Genomic DNA, 20,835 nt, shown 5'->3' on the forward strand with positions numbered 1-20,835 from the left:
TGTGTGTGTGTGTGTGTGTGTGTGTGTGTGTGTGTGTGTGTCCCATCCACTGTTAAGTACTGCTGGTCAAAACCAGGACTACCTCACAAGCTTTACCATTTCAGAAATACTCAAACTAACACTGAGTATACCACATGTACCAGTGTGCTGGTAATTATTTCATAAATGAAATCAGTGTTTCACATATCTTAACAACAGAATAGAAATGAAGAAAAGAGACCACAGATTTATCTAAAGAGTCATGTCTGCTGTTTGCAATTTCACTTATAAAAATTTATTGGACTTGTTTTGCTTCATTTCCGCAAACAGTGACAGGAAAACAGGTGAGGCAAACCTAATCACAGCTGTTTCTCCTAAGGACAAATGAATTTGTGCCTTCAGTTTGTGAAAGGGTATGTCCACATTTTTAAAGCTTCAGATCTCTGCTCTATCTGGTAGCACCAAAAAAAAAACCAGTAACCAACCATAACCAAACACTATATCACACATCCTGTATTTAACCTTTGTGAACAAGCTTAAGAGGATGATATTTATTGGTTTGGTTTATGTTTAATTTCTTTTTTTTTTATTATGATACAACATGTTTTATTTTCCACATTGGCCTGACAGAAGAATGACCTATTCTTCCGTACAGGGCCACTTATACCAAAATAATAGTAATATAAATAACACAGGGGTATCCTGCCAGAATCTTAAAATATTCTGTGATACTGATTTATGGTCTTGCTTCCCTGCACTGGCTCAAACCCAGTCACCTGGCCTTAACAGCTTGACTCTCAGGCGAGCCCATTCCTCTCATATCCAACACACTAAATATTGGGTCCAGATTAACTTCACATGTTCTGTCATCATAAGATCATCAGTTACTCAGAACATCCGTGCATCTGCGAGTGGTCATGCTGCTGTGGTTCACTGGTGTGTACTCCTTGCTGCCTTGTTTATCCTGTTTATTTTTGCACTAGGGCAACAAGTGGAGAAAATGTAGATCGCATTTCCAAGATGTTTCGGGGCTTTATTCCACGTTGTCTTCTCCAATTCTGAGAGATGGATATCCCACAAGTGGCCCAAAAATGTGTTCTGAAAATAGCATGTTTACTATAGTAATTCTTCCGAAGCTAATCGTGTAATTGGAAATGATCTTTCCTGCTTCATCGCATTCTGCCATCGTGAGTCATCGCTGTCACGCCAGCGTTGCATGCAGGAAGCGAGCATCACCCGACGCTGAATCCATAAGGGATCAAAACAGCAAATCTTGCCAGCATCGCTGACCATCACTCACGCTGGGTGATGCAGCCTATTTGAAATGTGAACCTGGCACTCCAGCGAGCTAAGCGATTGTATAACACCTCATTAGAACTGGGGAGTTAATCTGTAGTTTTGGAACCAAAGGATTACTGTCATATTGTCCTCATTACAACTTTATAGTTTAAGACATGTTTCATGACTTTCAAATGAAGTGGAGAGAAGGATTGTGTAACGTGTGGATTTCATTTGGACTTTTATTTTTTCTAGACGTGTTCTTTCGAGCACTACCTCACCTCTGTTGTTTCATTGCCTGTGACGGTTGTTACACGCATGGAATACATAACATTTATGGCTTCATTTCTCTTTTTGTCATTCAGGCTTTATTATCAGTTACATAAATGTTCCTAATGGGTTCATTCAGGCATGGCCAGATCATTCTTATGTTCATTAAATGCCAGGCGCACGACCAGGAAGTTCTGTCCATAATTTATAACGTTATGATGTGAAATTCATGAGTTTGTGGAATGTTTGTGCTTTTCACTGTAAAAACTATAAAATATTTTGGCATCTGGGCAAGAAACTGAACCCCTTAAACACCCCCAGTGTATCATCAGCGTGAGTGTGTGTGAGGTGAAGAAAGGCTGTGACTAGATGAAAAGTGTAAGTGGTTGAAAGTGGCTTGCAGTGGTAAGCACTTTGGAAGGATGAGAAAATGCTGTTCATTTACCTTTTATTTGAATTATTCCTAATTATAATAATGTGATTGTATTTTTGCACAGAATCACATAAAACTGTCTTTTGATTGCTAATTTCTCACAGGTTACAACATAAATAGGATATTTATATAACATAGGATATTTAGTGGAGGAACGATTGTGAGTAGGTGTTTTTTTTAACACACAGTTTCTGATAATTAATAATAATATGACACATTTTTATTTTCTTCCCAAAAAAGAACTTATTCGGGAACATAGTACATGTACTGAAAATCTTAGAAGGTTATAACCTGTTATTGTAATGTGCATAACAAAGCTATAATCAAATTCATCAACTATACTCAAAAAGTACCTTAAAAAAAGACTTTGAAGGAGAGGTCAGAGGTCAAATGTGAAATTTGATATTTTATACCCATATTTGATATTTTAAATCTTTATACAGTACTTTATATATGTCGACTATACAAACCACAGTTGTAAGAATCATAGTTAAAAGGCTGTTTGTCATTTTTCAGCCAATAAATGATTCGGTTGACTTTAAAGACCTTGGTGGATGTAAAGCAAATTATAATGGACTGTTAACATGACCCCACTCTACACCCCTACAACGTTTTTTTAAAATTCATTCAAAACCTTTTGAGCTATGGTGTTTACAGATTGACAAAGTGACACACATTCATGCAAATACTACAAAAAACACAACCTCCTCGGTGGAGGCAATAATATTCATACATTTTGCTAACATAAGTTCAATCCTTTTCTATGTAGTTAACTATCTGCACACTAACTTAAATTATTTTTGGATTATACCTGAACCCAAAAAGTACCCTTCTCCTTCTAAGCTGAACCCTTCTTCTCTTTATTCTTTTATCCTGATAGCTGTGAACGACTGGGCAAAGCACTCATCAGGCCAGCACAAGCAACACACTGGACCCTTGTGTAGTGCAGGGTGGTGCTCAATCAGCAGCATTGTCATCGTGGATGAGCATCGCCACAGCCTTATGCAAATACACAACACTGACTTGTTCTGCATGACTCGAGCTTTTACCTGTGAGCTATGCAAGCTGAAACTGGTGGCCATTATATTCAGTAGCTGAGCTGACTTTTCTACATTTTATCCAGAACAAAGTAGTTCATTATATTTTTCTGGATGACCTCTGAATAAATGAGCCATCGTTGAAATAAACACAACTCAGTGGCTTTTAAAAAAAACGTTTGTATGTTAAGATTTTGTACCTTCACATCACCGTACACTGTCAATTTCAAAAAGGTAAAACCTACTTTTTCCTCAGCTAGCTTCGATGTAGTTGAACAGCATTCAATGTCAAGTAACTGTTACACATTCAAAGCAGCTTCCTCATCATTGCTCATTAAAAATGTACACAAACATGGCATCTTTTTTGAGAGGAGGTCACATTTACTCAAACGTTTGTTCAACATAAACTGCCAGTGAGGATGCTGGAGGCAGAGCTCCACATTCAAAGCCTGAGAAGTTAAGATTAAGTGCCATGCTCTCCTGTTGTGGTTTCTTTTTTTCTTTTTGGGTGTGAGGACAAAGCAGCTTCTGTTCCTCTCCAGTCTGAAATAGCAGCCCTATGTTTACCTTCATGACCCTGGAGGAAGGGTGTGTCATCAATAAAGAAATGCTGACAGTACTGTGCAGGTAACCCAACGCACACGCATGCATGACTTTCACCTGGTAAAGGAGAGCTCTGCTGACTCGTTGACTTCTTTTCTTCGAGCCTGCTGCTCTTGGATATTTTTAGCATGATTTCATAAAGCTGTAATTAAGTCGGATGCTGGTAAACAATGCTCTGGTTGGAGGCCAACTCCAAACTTGGCTTAGTCATAAAAAGTCAGACGGTTTCAACGGAAAAAAGAAATAACTTCATGTGCTGGAACGAGTGCAGTGCAGTCCATGGGGGTTGTAGGTTTTTTTCTTAACAGGAACACTTGTGTTTTATATTTGCGCCTTGCCACACATTCTTTTGTGTTCATGGGGGAGGAAGAAGATGAGATGCTGACTTTTGAAGTCTTGCGGTCTTGTCACGTAAAGCATTCCTCATCGATGGAGTTGGACCACTCAGCCGAGCAGTCACTTCTCACTGCTTCCCTGTTATAGTTTTCCTCTGACTGAGTTGAATTAAAACTTTGCCTGTGCGTGCGTGCGTTGGTGTTTTTTCTTCTTCTTATCTGTAGCACATTTAGGTACAATTGCATGCTTGCTGCATTTGTGTCCTCCGTGTTTGCAGGCAGGAAGTACATGCATTTGAGTGCTGGTATTCGTGTCAGGTGTGCAGCTTAAACACCTGTATTCATCTGTATGTCCATTTGCATAATATTTACAGGAGGCAAGCTGACTGGTTCATGAACTCTTGCATGTATTACGAGTAACTTTTGACCTATGTTGGTAAAAACACAAATTCGAGGTCAGAGTGGCACAAGGCTCACCTTTAGCTTGGCTCTTTGCATTGCCAGGAGATATTTTTATCTAGTATGAACAATTGAGAAAGATGGGTTTGAGTTCTCCTCTGCGGCCTCGGGTTTGGCCTTCCTGTGGGTGCAGAGTCAACCTCAGTCTGATGCTCTGATTGGAGCCAGATCCTTTGTCCTAGATTCCGAATCCTCGCATCCTTGAACCTCACGAAACCTAAAAGTCCCACATTACACAAATCCAACTGAAATCTAATGTTGTGAAATATCAGGAGGGCGATGCGGCGGGATAAAAAACACGCTGTTGGAAAAGAAAGTTGACATGCAGGTGAAATGAGGTCGAAGGTGAAGTCTCAAAGGGAGGCAAAGACAGCCTTTTAATAGTAATAGTTATTGTAGTTGTTGTGAAGTGGAATGCTGCTGTTAATTCCTCACTCTTCTGGACCCACTTTTGGTGTTTTTCATTTTTATGAGGCAGGGGAGGACATCTGCTTGCATAGTCAACCCTTACAGGAATTCTCTGGGGACCTTTTAATCATCCGTTCGAGATCTACAATGTGAAGATGCTGCGATATGCTATTTTTGTCTACTCTCTCACCAGATGCTTTCCTGAACTCTTAATACTCTCACATCACACCCCTGGGGTCCATGAAAAGTCACATGCGATACTGTGATAGAAAGTGAATGTTCTGCAGACATTTTATTTTACAGTCCCAACAGCACGCTTCTGCTCCGCATACCTCCGCAGGCTCCAGGGGGTTTGCGAGAGCCCCATTTGCTGTAAATGCCCAGAATTCCTAAAACCTTCAAATGCTGTATATTTTGAATTCCTCAGACATTTCAGACACTCAGATGTTCTCATACTCAAGAGGGCAATGAGACCTGTTAACCACTTTACCCTACACCCCTTCAGACGCAGACATATTTACACACACACACACACGCTCATGTACACCCCCTGCGATGGATTCCAGATCTGGAATTTAATGCATTTCTGTTTCGCATCACCTCCCAGGAATGCGGCACACGTGCCACAAGCCTCATAACCCCAAGCTGATGAATGTGAGGATGTTTAAAAGGAAAGGATGATGATGGGATACAGACGTTTCTGGGGGTGGGGGTGCATCCGGTGCAGTATTTGACGTTATTGACAGGCCATGTTGTTGCAGAAAAGCAATGTTAGTGCAGCTGTGGTACGTGCCGAGCACATCTGGACCACAGATTTGGGAACGCATTTTGTGTGTGTTTGTTTGGTCTGCCCCGTCTCACTCAAATTAACGACTATTGCACGATACGGAGAGAGGATGGAGCGAATTAACTTAGCAGGGGATCATACGGGGAGAAGCTGGGGGAGTGTGTGGGGGCGGGGGTGATCTAAAAGTGGAGATTTTACAATCTAGTCTGTTTTGAACAGTCACATTCCTCTGAATCATATTAGACACTCTAGGTTGATTGCAACAGAGGAAAAAATGAGTGAGCTGCAGACTAACTACAGATCAAGGTTGCGGTCAAGTAGAAAATTTTGCTTATTATTGCCGCCAAGCAGACATTTCCAGGTCACGTCACTCAGTTAGGAACCTAGAAAGCACAGTAATACTAAGGAAAGATACTTCAGAGTGTCCTCCAATACTTCCTTTAAAACGGGATACACTGGACCATCCTTTAATAAAGGAAAGGTTGAAAATGGTGCTGCAAAGTGATGCAGATCATCATGAAAAATATTCTATTTTTTGGAAATAATGAAAATTATGTTAAGGTAGCAAAAATTTTCCCATTATAAAGCTGCCACCCTGACTAAAACACTTTGTAATGTAAGCTTATAAAAACACTGTACAGAAAGATGGCTGTTTATTTATTAAACTGATCAAAATAAAGGGAAGATTACAGTTTAAAGTCGTAGTTTCCGTTGGTTATGTCCTCATTTGAGACGTTTTAGGATTAATTAAATATTGTGACAGACAGAAGTGAATTCTTTTCCCTTCACCCCCCAACCAGTAATGGCAGCTGCTCCTCCCTGAGCCTGGTTTCTCCTTTTAAAGGTCCCCACTGTCGCCAAGTCATTGCACACAGTGGGTCCGGTGACTCCTGGGGTCTTCTTTGTATTATTGTAGGGTCTTTACCTCACAATATAAAGCGCCTTGATGCAACCACTGTGGTAATTTGGCTCTATATAAATACAATTTACTGAATTAAACAAATACGAGTTGGACATTAAGGTGAGGAGAGCTTCAGCCTTGATAATGAAGTCATTGCTTTCATCGGGATTTCCATATTTTATGCTACGTCCTGATGAACAGAGTTAACTTTTACCTGGATGGTTGAGCATGCACCGAGACATTATAATGTTGCTAGGGTAAAGTTTATCATTAGTTTTACTAACCATTCATTTTTTAATTAGCCATTATGTCAATACTGTGTCATCAAAAAAAATACAATGTCATACTTTTAATTGGCCAACAGTCATTATGCATTCATGTCTACCTTATTTATATGATACAATTACCATGTCGGTCTAATCTGTTCTGTCATGTTTGGTTTAAATAAATCTGTAATTTCAAGATATTCAAACATTATCTTCAGCACAGCATAGTACAGCATACATGGAATTATGTGTAATTCTGATTGAGGATGTTTGTAGTGCAGCTTTAAAGATTTAAAGTAAGCTTTTAAATATAGGCTGCGTATATTCTTAACAGACCATAATTCATGGTGGTTTAACTTTGCTGCTTTAAAATTTCAGCGATCTTGAAGAAAACGTTTAAATAGGGCAGACGGCCGAAATTTGAACTCAGCTTTACCTGTGCCGCTGTGAATGAGTGAACTGCCGCATAAACACTGTGCGATGCTTGTTTATTGACTCTTTCCCGTGCTCCATTTCAAGCCATTCATTGCTCCCGTTGCTGCGTGAGATGAAGATAAATGTGCACGGTCACATTCTGCTTCCGCTGGAATAAGATGTTCTTTATTTACCCACTGCTATGTTGAATCGTAGTGTCAGAGTCTTAAATAATGATGCCTTATTTTCCATTCACAAAGCATTCGTTTAACTCTGAACAAATCTGGGATTAAATCAACTCTAATCAGTTGTTTTGGAACTGGAACATTTGAAAGTTTTGCTTTTTGTTTGGTTTTTTTAAACTTCCTGGAACAAACCCAGAGAAACTCGAAGAATGTCAGATGTACTTTCAGATTCCTTTTTGGTACACTGAAACAACAGCCAGATGTCTAAATCACAATGATTCAATGGAACATAGAGATATAGTACTACTAAATTATTACATAACAACACTGAAACGATTAATCCGAAAAGATACATTTAAAATAATACAAATAAATTTCCATAATTCTTGCTGTTCTTGTCTTGCATCTGGTTTTTCCAAATATTATCATCGTCTTTATATTTGGCTCATATTTGACTAATGTTATCTCCCTGTATGCTCTGGACCTCATATTAAGTAAGTTGCTCATTACTCAATAATACAATGCGAGGATGGCAATTTAATTAATGTCATTTCTGTTACATAACTGTAGAAAAATGCAGTATCTCTGATCTTGTCTGTATTATAACAACCAGACAGGAGACATGAGACAGTGATGAGCTTTATTTTTTATAAAACTAAAGGTTTAGACAGTGAAGTCACAGAAATGAAGTCAACATTTGTCACTATCCTGTCCCCAGATGAGCTCCAGTTAACATTTTACCGTTTTGCTGCTTTATAAACTCACAGCACACATTTTATGACACTGTAGCGCCCTCTAGTGATCACTCAAGGTTAAAACAGTTATTACTTTATAAACTGGCTAATAGGGTAGAATAGAATAGAATTCAACTTTATTGTCATTGCACATGCACAGGTACAGGTACAGGGCAACGAAATGCAGTTTGCATCCATCCAGAAGTGCTTTAGCCATGATATAGATATATTACAATATATATTAGCAACAATATAGATATGCAAGTATATTACAGAAATGGGTCTATTATGGTATGTTATAATGTACACGGTATGAAGTATGTTATGAATATTCTATAAGTATGTACAGGCTGAGGAAATATGTGCAAATATAACCTGAATTTGGATATTTCATATTTGAATTTGTTTTAATATTTAATTTGAATCGCTCAAATGTCTTTTTTCCCACAACATTTCTTAATGCACAAACAAACTGGAAGTCAGCTGACCTCTTTCATACACAGATTCCTTTCTGACTGGCCAGAGAGAGATGTGTCAAAGTAAACTAAAGTTTAATGGAAAAAATGTGAATCTGGAGTTTGAGAGATAAAAGTAAGAGTAGGAGGATTGAGACTTTTTTTTTAATTTTATTTTTTTATTAAATTGAGCTATATATTTATTTAATTTTACCTGTCATTTTGTTATAGTCTTTCATGTTTAGATGCTCCCACTTCCCACCTTAGGATAAATAGCACATTACCTTATTTAAATGCCTTTAGGTCAAATATCTGTCCGTCTAATGTTACCTGTAGATTAGCAGATACACCTCGTCTGCCTTGCTGAGAGCAAGAGCCCCATCCCCGAATTCGATAAGTGGAAGAAGTTTGATAAATGGATCGTTGTAACTCTTCTACGGTGTTAGAAAAAAAAAAAGTCAGTTATTCAAGATGTGATTTATTATATGGTTCAGTTTCGAGCTTTTTACATATATATATTTTTAAAAAAAAATATCACAATTTTGAATTTTTACAGTATCAAAGTCACTGGTTGTTCTAAAATAACAAACTTTCTGCCATTAGCATCTGTGCTGGGAGTTAGACTTCAGTAAAATAATCCTGCTAACAATATTCAGGACAAGACAGAACAAGAAATGTTCCAGAGTCACTTAGAAATCTTGATGAAACAAAGTATTGAAAACAGCTCTTTGATGATAAAACATTTAGTGAATTGTACATGATAGTTTACATTCTTTTGAAGGTAACATTGTTAAAACATAAAGCCGACTAAATATGTACAAACACTTACATTTCAATGTAAAAATGATCTTAAGGAGACTAGTTTGTAGAGTAGTTTTTAGCAGTTTTAGTAGTTTCTGCTTCTTTAAAAGGATTAAAACAAAGAACCTAAAATTACACTTTGGCTAATTCTTGTTAGACGGGTCAGACTCTGATCAAAAGTAGTGCATATCATGGACACAGTCGAGACAAACTGGAAGAAGAAAAACAGTGCAAAGCACTGGTGTGCACATTGTTTATACTCGTGGCTTAAAGGCTAGTTTCATTGTGTTTCATCCTTGTGTATTTCCTGTTACTGAGGTTATTGTGTTTTTGTGGGTCATGCTAAATTTATACTCTCCACCTCCATTGCAGAGATTCAGGAAAGAAAAGAAAAAGAAAAAATTATACCGGGGGACCATATTTGACCAAAAACAAGTTTTACATGAATAGTTTGTTTTTCCTAGAGTCAAACCAAAAACACAGAGATTAGCTGCCTGAAATGGCCATATTACTTTACAGTTCTCCATCCATGAAACCTGTTAAAACAGAACAGTTTTCTTTTTTGTGTTTTTAATAAAGCTGAATGTCTTAAAACCAATTTCAAATCATATATATTGTTGGCTCAGGTCTATTTTGACTATGGTCTGCCTTTACAGACAGCAGGCACCAACCACTGTTAACTTCTAAGTACTCCACTCTTTATTAACTTTGTATAAAGGTAACTGGTAAGGTTCCCATTGGTCCTACAGCTCAAAGTCACCTTCCACAATCATCGTACAGATGCCGGATGTGTTACACATGAACACAAAATGGAAAACTAAGTTATGGTTATGGTCAGTTCGAGAAACAATAATGTAGATATTGATAAAAAATGAAATCACAAGGATCCTGCCGATTCTTACAGTTTTAAATGGTTTGCAAATAACTGCAAGAAAGATTTATAGGCAAAAACCCAACAAACATTCTGTATACAGCAGGTAAAGTATTGAACACATCACCAATTATCTCTAAAGGTCCCATTGACATGAAATCTCCAGATGCCTGTAACAACCCATCCAAGCCAAATGACACAGTGGAAAAGTATTGAACATTTTTTTAAATTAATGTATATAATTAATAATTAATTTATATAATTTAATAATTTATACATTTGATATTGAGTCGTTTAATACTTGGTACAAAAGCCTGTGTTGGTGACAACAGCTTCAAAATTGCTCATGTGTGATTTTGGCCCAGTCTTCCACACAAACATCAAATCCTGATTCCACACCTCTCTTCTATAAACTCTGAAATTTGGTTCTTTCATACATTTCCAGTTGGATTCAGGTCAGATGATTGGCTGAGCCATTCTTACAGCTGTATTTTCTTTCGCTGAAACCAATCGAGAGTTTCCTTGGCTGTGTGTTTGGGAACATCATCTTGCTGAAGCGTTTCATCGTCATCATCCTGGTAGATGGCAGCCAATTTATATCAGGAATGTCTCAGTACATTTTTCAATTCATCCTTCTTTCAATAATATGAAGTGTGCCGGTGCTGTATGCTGAAAAACAGCCCCACACATGATGATCCCACCTCCAACCTTCACTGTTGGTATGGTGTTTTGGGGGTGATGTGCAGTGCCTTCTGCTGATTCCAGGTCTTTCTGTAGCTCTCCACAAGTGCTCCTTGGCTCTGGGACAACTCTGACAATTCTTTCCACTCCTCTGTCTGAAATCTTGCGGGGAGCACCTGGTTGTGGTCGGCTTATGGTGAAAAATGTTCTTTTCACCTCTGGATTATGGCCCCAACAGTGCTCAATGGAATCTTCAGTATTTTAGAAATTCTGTAACTGGTGCCATCAGCATGCTTTCCACAAGGTTGTGAAGGTCTTGAGAGAGCTCATTAGTCTTACCCATCATGAGAAGTCTCTTCTGTGACACATTGGTAATGAGTCACCTTTTTATAAGCTGTTGGTTTGGACTGAACCAGCTGACATTAATTTGCACTAAGCGCCAGGATTATTTTCTAATTACTGATAGATTTCAGCTGGTGTCATGACTTTCCATTCCTTTTTGCGCCTCGCTTTCTTCATGTGTTCAATACTTTTTCCCTGTGACATTTCTCACCATTACACATAATCTGTGGACGTCTGTGGTTTGATGTGGGTTTTGCTGACATTTTGGTAAAACTGCACTCGTGTGGATCGCATGTCCGACACGTGCCTGCACTTATCTGAGAGAAACGCTTCCGGCGAGGGAGTTGCTAAGGAGGGTCAGTTACTTTAATCAGCCGCTGTCCTTACTGCCATCATTTCTTTTACAATAAAATGTACACTGTAAAATCTTGCAGAGAAACTGTCAGTGTTGCACTTTGCAAGGACGGCAAAAACAATTTTGTGGTATTAGTGGCTTTGTTGAAACATGCTTTCACATAAAGGCACGTATGTGCAGTGTATGATATTCCACTCCTATGTTGGACAGCTACAAATCTCCACAATACCGAATTCTTTGGATCCCTCTGTTCAACAACGTCTTCGTCTTTTGAGCCGTGGACCGCGTTTGTTGTCATAGTCACTGGTTCGGTTTGGCACTACTCCCATTGTCACTGTCACGCTGTGCGTAAAAATATAAACCGAATGCCTTCTATTGATTTTGTGCTTATTATCTCTCATATTTCTACTGAGGAAAAGTTGTTTTGCAATAATTATCATTTTAAATCCCGTTCCCTAAATTATGAGGTGACTTTTTCTTGTTGGTGGTTTTAGAGATAATCAATGGTGGCCAACACTAACATAGAGCCAAGTTTATCAGTTCTATCTGTGCTTCCTACAGGGTAACGTGAGATTTATTGATTAGTTAATGCCACCTTATTATAAAATGCCTTTTTATCCCGGCAAAGATATGCTTCATCAGAGACGTTCCAGTACATCCCAGCAGGCCTGTCTCATCTTTCCCTTGTTAGTTAAACATGTTTAAGGTTATGATAATGGTTTACAACAGCTTTACTGAGCTTAAGTTGCCTGGTTCTTCGTCTCCTGCCATTGTTTCTCCCTCAGACTGAGCTCTGCTTCAGAAAAGGCTGCAGGGCCCCAGTTTGTGATATTCTGCTGCCCCTTGGCACCTGAGCAAGAAACAGAAAAACAGAAACAGAAAAAACATTGCTGCATGGCAAATACACACACACAGCAAAGCTGTTTATAGCGTAAACCACACAGCATATCATCACAAATTCGCCAACAGTAAAGCGCAGCAATGGAGCAGTGATGATTTGAGCTTAATTTGCACCCACAGGACCCAGGCTCCATGCAGTCACTGAGTCTCCTCTGTGCACCAAAGTATTCTGGAGTAAATTTTTGAGGCCATCTAATAAACATCTTAGGTTTGACCCCCAACCCAAAAAAGTCTTAAAAAAAGAGACCACAACAGCTGATCCTCAGCTAAAAATCTGAGGATTTATTGTATGTGTAACTGCCATTTTTCTTCAAATTAAGCTAGCAGTGCAAAAAAGTTGCAGGACTCTAGATGATAGCCTCTGTCTGATTAGCAGCTACAGAGTAGACCACAGAGGAAATGTTTACCAAACCCACAGAGTTCTCCCTTTCTCTCTTATCTACACTCTGTCCCTGCAGAGTGTAGCCTTCTACTTTCATGCCTTCCTCTACTGGCATGTGATTTAATGCCCTTCGAGGAGGTGGCGCTGTACAACATCACGCTCACTGGAGTTATTGCTGTAAATCAGCGAGCAAAACCATTACTTGACACACACAACTACGACCAGCTGTGCTGCCAACTATTGCAACAACCAAACCACATGCATGGTTCCAGGTACAGTTTATCTCAGTCTTGACTAATGACAGGACTGCTGTGCGTCCCGTTGTCTCAGCGTCTGCAATGGTGCAGACACGGAGAGAGACACCGAGAGTGTATGATTATAACCAGGGGTGCACATAAATGGTCCGCAGGTGCGCATTCGCTGTCAAAATAAAAGACGCGCACCAGATAAGAAGTTGCAACGCGCGTTTGCGTCCATATAAAAAGCACTGTTTTTGTCCGCTAGAGTGGGATTTTCACAGCACATTCTGCACCACATCTCTGTGCGTTCATCATTTGTTTGAAGCCAGCTCACCTCCTGCAACCACTTTCCGAGAATACGCACTTCTTTTGCGGTTCGGACTCCTTCTGATCTTTCTTTGGAGGTGGAGGAACATCACAGTAATTGCTTAAAGGAGCTTCTTCGACATCTTTAAGAGTTCTAAACAAATGTCTGTCCTCCTCCAGAAAATCTTATGCACGCAAACGTGCGTTGCAACTTTTTATCTGGTGCACGTCTTTTATTTTGACAGCGAATGCGCACCTGCGGACCACTTATGTGCACCCCTGATTATAACCAGCTGCAATTGACTGCACAGTTTATAACATATCATATGTCAGTTTTTACATGAAATAGAATGGCATTTATTATAATACAACATTTTTAAAAATCCTAACTATCATTGTGATTAGCTTTTTAACGTGTTTTTACTTTTTTTTTTTTAAATCTGAATTTATGTTATAGTGAAAAAAAACAACTCATTTTATATTTTCTATATGAATAAACAGATGTATGATATTCTGAATATATCACTATCACCTAAAAGTAATCCCAACCCTAACCTTAAACTTGAATTTTAACTGTCAAACAGCTCTTAAGAAAAGCACCACATGGTGCAGGCGGATGCTCATTGGGTTTCTGTTTACCTGGTTGAATGAGCCGTAACAAGCCCTCATGTTCAGCCACTTTGTGCTTCCAGGTCTTGGTGTTGTTGGTCGCAGTTTCCAGCTTCTTCTTTACCGTCTGGCTCACACATGGAGAAACAGAAAACGCAACACATGTGTGAGGTTTAATAGATGTAAAAATGGCACCTATCAGCATACTGATTCACAAGTGGTTAGTATTAAATCTCTTGTCTAAAGAAATCTTGTCTAAATGGCTAAGCCTGAACAGGTGTCCCTGAGGCTTCCACAAAGTATTTGATTAAAAGTGAATTCTTTTGGGAATGACAGACTAATCACATGATGAGTCTGCATATTTGCATGGAAAGCTGCTGTGAAAATAGTCCAGTCACTGCTAGCAAGGTGGATGCTGCATGTTCTGCCTCCTGCATGCAGGTGGCCCCCACCTCTAAACCACATGTAGCAGCTTCTGTAGTTTGAGTGGAGCAGACCGTCTCCTGCTGTGTGCTACATATGAGGAAGGACAACTGAAAGCAGCTTTGAGGACATATGTTATGTGCAAACCTCAAAGACTGCTCAGTAACTGCTTTGAACTACAGCAAGAGGCACAATTTAGTCATAAAATGTCAACATTCATAGAAATGATGATAAGTTGAGTTTTTCCCTTTTTATTGTTTTAATGATTTATTTGTGGGTAACGGCTCCATTCCACAGAGGAGTTTTCACACTAGTCCTATTGCATCCATATTTATACCCCCCATCACTGACCTCATACTGCTCCAGCGCCCCCTGCCTCTCCAGCTCCAGCTGCTCCAGCTGCTTCATTGCAGCTTGCAGGGCGCTCTCCTTGGCCAGACGCTCCTTCTCCAGTTCCTCTTTCTCAGCCACCGTGACGGAGATGGCCTGCTTCTGCTGCAAATGGATCTGCTCCAACTCTGCTCTCTTCTTGGCCTCCTCCTCCAGTAATCTGGTCCACAGTACATATATCATTTACTACAGGCAGGCTTCAGCATGGGCCCTACCCCCAGGAGGGTCAGATCACGGCATAAACAAAGTATGTGGACTGTACATGCGTTTTCCACAGATTTGACACTTCTTGAGAAAAATATTAGGCCCTGTGTAGTTACTATTATCAGCAGTGTGTGCACTGTATACTGTACACACACACACACACACAAAAAAGTGTTTGCCCCCTTCCTAAGTTTCTAGTTTTTGTATGTTTGTCACACATTAATGTTTCAGATCATCAAAAAATGTAAATATATGTCAAAGAATAACACAAGTAAACACAAAAGGCAGTTTCTAAATGAAGGTGCTTACTCTTAAGAGGAAAAAGAATCCAAACCTACATGGCCCTGTGTGGAAAAAGTGATTCCATTATCCACAAATGGTGAAAACATGGAACAGTGGTGAACCTTCCCAGGAGTGCCCAGCTGACCAAAATTACCTCAAGAGCACAGCGACGACTCATCCAAGAGGTCACAAACAACCCCAAAACAACATCCAAAGAACTGCAGGCCTCACTTGCCTCAGTTAAGGTCAGTGTTCATGACTCCACCTTAAGAAAGAGACTGGGCAAAAGTGGCCTGCATGGGAGTTTCAAGACAAAAAACCACTGCTGAGCAAAACGAACATAAAGGCTCGTCTCGTTTTGCCCGAAAACATCTTAATCATCCCCAAGACTTTTGGAAAAATACTCTGTGGACTGACGAGACAAAAAGGTGTGTGTCATTTCAGAAAAGGATCATCATGCCAACAGTAGAACACGGTGGTGGTAGTGTGATGGTCTGGGTCTGTTTGCTGCCTTAGGACCTGGAAGACTTGCTGTGGTAAATGAACCATGAATCCTGCTGTCTACTAAAACGCCCTGAAGGAGAACGTCCGGTCGTCTGTTTGTGACCTCAAGCTGAAGCAAACTTGGATTTGGCAGCAGGACAATGATCCAAAACACATTAGCAAGTCCACCTCTGAATGTCTTAAGAAAAACAAAATGCAGACTTTTGAGTTGCCTTGTCCTGACTTAAATCCGATTGAGATGCTATGGCATGACCTTAAAAAGGCAGTTCATGCTCGAAAACCCTCCAGTGTGACCGAATTACAACAATTCTGCAAAGATGAGTGGACCAAAATTCTCCACAATGCTGTAAAAGACTCATCACCGCTTATAGCTTGGTTGCAGTTTTAAGGGTGCTCCAACCAGTTATTCGGTTTAGGGGGCAATCAGCTCACCTTCATTTAGAAACTTAATTTTGTATTTACTTGCATTATGTTTGTCTAACATTTAAATTTGTTTGGATTATCTGAAATATTTAAGTGTGACAAAAACACACAAAAAAGAGAAAATCAGGCAGGAGGCAAACACCTTTTCACAAATAAAAGAGAAATATATTTCCAGGCTGTAAAAGTAGAATTGTTTTAAAAAGAAAAAAAAGAATAATAAAGAAGCTAATGTATAAATCAGTTGTAAACAGATGTGTCAGCAGGTGGTGCAATAGTGTAGTTAGACAAGTAAATATAATAAACATAAATATATACAAACATAATTTAGTTCAAACTTTTTTATGAAATATATTTCCCATAAAGGTGATCTGAGTTTGTGGTGATGTCATGATTTGTATAGTTGATATTTTTTGACACTGAGACTGTTCATATGTATATAGTGCTGCACAACTGTGCCCCTGGCAAATCTCCTCTCTCAAAATTTCAGTGGCAAGTCTCTAATATTTCTTGTATCTCATTAAGCACCTATATGTTTCATTATAAAACACTGCCATTTAGGTCTCAGGCATGTTTTACTCATTTAACTGTGGTTGTAGAGAAAAAACAGCCACTGAAAATTGTCCTCTTCTAAAGAACTGATTGACATTTTTAACACAGCGACTACATTTAAAGGAAATACTCGCTGGTGACTTCTCAAACGTGACCTGGAATGTATTCATCAGCAGATAGGAAGGAAAGATGAGGGAGGAAATGTCGAGTGTATGAAGGAGAAGTTGAAAGTCTGGCTGTGTATAGCCTCCTATATTAGGAAAACAAAGACTTAGACTCAGCTCTTTGGACAGAGGTTCATGTAATGCACTTCATTAGGAATATTAAGTTTCATGCTTCACTGAAATTTGGTAGCGCCAGTGCTGGATTGTTAAGGTAACAAAAAATTATTTCTATGAATATATTTATCCCAGTGTTATGCTTTCCAGATAGGAGATGTATGCAAAGATCCGAGTGACCCAAGTTTCCTCATCAGAGGATCTGAGTGAGGCTCTGTGGGGAATATTCTTTATACAAACCCAAACATTTCTCCCTCCGCACACCCTTTGACTCACCGTGTCTGCAACTTACGGATGATTTCCTCATCCTGTCTGGCACGCCTCTCGTCTTCCAAAGCGTGCTCCAGTTGGCGATACATGTCTTCCAGCTCATGGACCCTCTGCAGGTACTGCTCCAGCTCAGTGGACTTCTCAGCCAGGTTTTTCTCAATCTGCTGCCGCACCTTTAAAACCAGGAAACACAGAAGTATACTTCACCTGGAATTCAAAATTAATACTCATAAGATCCATTCGTGTGTGTTTATACACCACTCTGAAATCATTAGATATTATTAATCTGTGGCCCTTCCTCCGTGTGTTTTTTTTTTGTCCCATCTCTTGCTGGATGTTATTTCCTGTTGAAAGCGAGGTTTTCCTTCCCACTGTTGCCCAAGTGCTTGCTCATAGGGGATCATGTCATTTTCAGGGTTTTCTTTCTCATTGTCGGGTCAAAAAAAAAAACAAAAAAAAACTGACTTGCCTTGACTTAAGCGTTGGAGTTTGCATATTGGTGCCAACTCTAAAGTGCCACAGCAGGTGCGCATATCTAAAGTACTCTTGTCATGATTAATCGACATCTCACAGGAAACCCGAATTGGATATTAGACGTGTAAAATAAACAGACAGACAGGTGCAACCTAAAACCTCAGTCAGAGATAACTGCTATCACAACTGCTATCAGCTCTCTGTAAACTCAGGCTTTCTGCTCCAAGTACGTTCACAAAAGAAGGCTGATGACTCCCATCAGAGGAAAATCAATCTATCTATCTATCTATCTATCTATCTATCTATCTATCTATCTATCTCTCAAAGCTGATAGTTATCAGTTATTTCAGGCTCTCACTGCTTTCACATAAAAAAGGGCCACCTACATCCAGAGACAGAGGAACAGGTGACAGCAAAGAAATATAACAGCAAAATATGACCCAAAAAAAAAAAATCAGCCTTGTGAGTTCATAAATTAATATTTATTCTAGCAGTCTTTACGTCCTGAGTGCTGCTGTTTAATTCTGATATTGTGGGTGCATTTAAAGTGCATTGTGACACTGTCCCAAAGCCTTCTGATGGAGGGCTGTAAATCACATTAGTTTATGCTCAGATCAAATTTAAATATTTTCTGTTGACTGAATATTATTGCTGTTCAATAGCCTTCAAAAGGCTGCTGTATTATCCAAATCCCACTTGGAGCTTATTGGCGGGAAAAGCCTCAATGAAAGCATTTGAGAGTCACCTTAGAGCTCAGCGTACCTCACTAACTCATTGTTATTGTATCTTTATTTCAGACATATACAGAAAAAATGATATATGCAAGTACACATACTTGCATTTACATGTACAAATATGAATATATATGTAAATACACACATGTATGTGCGCAGACAAAACAAAAAAGTAAAATAAATAAAATAAAATAGAGTCTAAATGACATGAAATGTCATTTAGACTATTTGAAGCTTAAACTTCAAAACTTACATTTTAACTACTGATTTTATCTGGGGGTTTTTTTTTTTTTACACACATACTGTTTTGTTTGTTTGTTTTAATCAATTTTAAATCATGCTTTTTATTTGTTTTTGTTTCTAATGTCTCTGTAAAGCACTTTGAACCACCTTGTTGTTGAATTGTGCTATACAAATAAACTTGCCTTGCCTTGAAATTACAATTATTAAGTCTGAAATGGAGTAGGAAGAAGTATAACATACTTATTAGCATTAACACTGCTTCATATAACACCTCTGGGATCAGAAGTTTATGAATTAGCACACACAATCTTAATCAGCAGTTTTTATAATCAACTGATCAATGGGCCATCAGGATTGATCAGCAGAATGAGTTTTAACTCATTAGTGGAGATGATCTTGAGCAAACACTAAAAACCTCATGCTATTCTCAGTGGGTAGCTCAGCTGGTATGGACGAGTGTGACAGAAAGTGGAGTTAAGCGAAGTGCTGTTACAACCAACTTAAACCGAGTAACATATTAATGATGTATAAGATTAAGTAAGAAATACAAATCAAAATTACGCCGTCTCTTAGGATCAGCTAAGTGGGACATCTGAGAGCAGAACTGTGACTAAAGAACAGTTAAACATCTCTCTGCCATTTCACCACATCCATGCTGTGTAGCAAGCATGTCAAGATGCTATCAGTGGCATTCGAGCACAGTGAAACGGGGCTCTTTTACAAACAAGGGTTTGTGAGTAAGAAAGAAAACGCCATCAGTGTTAGCTGAGCCTCATAGACACTTCTTAACCACACACTATGTTCTTAAATGTGAGGCAACAAACAACATCCATTCAAGTCTCTCCAAATTGCTGCTCAAGACTCTGCAGTACTTTTCTGTTTTGTGTTTATTTTAGTAGCTCTTCTCAGTTTATGTATTTAACAAGTTTATGTCAAATTGAAATGGATGAATTATGTCATAGCAAAACAATGTTGCATGAAAATTGTTCCGACTTACCCATTATTGCATGCTCTCAATAATACAGTGATATATTGTTCCTTTTATTAATTTTGTTCCTTGTAAGGTGACCTTGGGTTTCTGAAAGGTGCCCTCAAATAAAAGGCATTATTATGAATATATTTGCAGCCTGATAATTGAGGATTAATGTCCCTGAATATAAAGCAAGTGCAGTAATTGACCAGTCTGGTGCCCCCCACACCCATCCATCCATCCATCCATCCATCCATCCATCCATCCATCCATCCATGTCACGGGGGGCTGGAGTCTATTCCAGCTACTATGGGGTGAGAGTTGAGGTACACCCTGGACAGGTCTAGTCACAGTCTGTCTCACGGCTAACACAGAGAGACAGACAACCATTCGCACTCACATTCACATTTAGAATCATCAGTTAACCGAACCTTGCTATCTGCATGTCTTTGGACTGTGGGAGGAAGCCAGAGCACCCGGAGAGAACCCGCACAAGCACAGGGAGAACATGCAAACTCCACACAGAAAGGCACCGGCCAGATGGTGGGGTCTAACTCAGGACCTGGTAGTGTTTGACTTTGCTTATTTTTTGTTTCATCTGTAATAGTACTTAAGACTACACAAGGAGTGTGCAGTGCTAATATTGCTGTCATTTTAATGTGGCACTTCATCTATGGAGGCCCCCCCCATTGATGACATTTGCACATATCTACTACTGATGTTTCAATACATATCTCAGATAACTGTGGAATTGCACTGATGAACAGCCATCACGGAAATTATGCAGAGATACAGCGAGGAGATGCAGAATTAACTTAAACAGTAGGAAGTAGGAACCACTAAACCACTAAAATTGTTTTTCTGTTCAGGAATTAAAGTAAATAACTCTAAATTGGCATTTTAATCAGAAGATCCAGTACTAGAGTGTACTTAATGAAGTGTAGCGCAACAATATTAAGATGTTGTCAGGCAGAGTAATCAGAGGTTTGTGGTAATGGTGCAGAGGAAACATCCATTTATGATATTAAGTCCAACTGGCACCACTATGCTCGACTGTACGT

At 39.2% G+C, this 20,835-nt stretch overlaps 1 protein-coding gene across 1 annotated transcript in view; it reads right to left on the reverse strand.

Annotated features, from left to right (window-relative positions):
• Positions 1 to 8,990: 8,990 nt before the first annotated feature.
• The window catches only part of swap70b (switching B cell complex subunit SWAP70b), a 35,997-nt gene continuing 24,152 nt past the window's right edge, over positions 8,991 to 20,835 (reverse strand). The window contains exons 9-12 of the mRNA XM_005935581.3: positions 17,360 to 17,526; positions 14,805 to 15,003; positions 14,061 to 14,157; positions 8,991 to 12,444 (exon numbers count right to left, since the gene is read on the reverse strand). Coding sequence (XP_005935643.1) covers positions 12,335 to 12,444; positions 14,061 to 14,157; positions 14,805 to 15,003; positions 17,360 to 17,526 — 573 coding nt within the window. The 3' untranslated portion in view covers positions 8,991 to 12,334. The remainder of the gene's footprint in view (positions 12,445 to 14,060; positions 14,158 to 14,804; positions 15,004 to 17,359; positions 17,527 to 20,835) is intronic.

This window comes from Haplochromis burtoni, unplaced genomic scaffold (genome assembly GCF_018398535.1).
Source record: "Haplochromis burtoni strain Fernald_Lab_line unplaced genomic scaffold, NCSU_Asbu1 Contig_197, whole genome shotgun sequence".
In the NCBI taxonomy this organism is placed as follows: Eukaryota; Metazoa; Chordata; class Actinopteri; order Cichliformes; family Cichlidae; genus Haplochromis; species Haplochromis burtoni.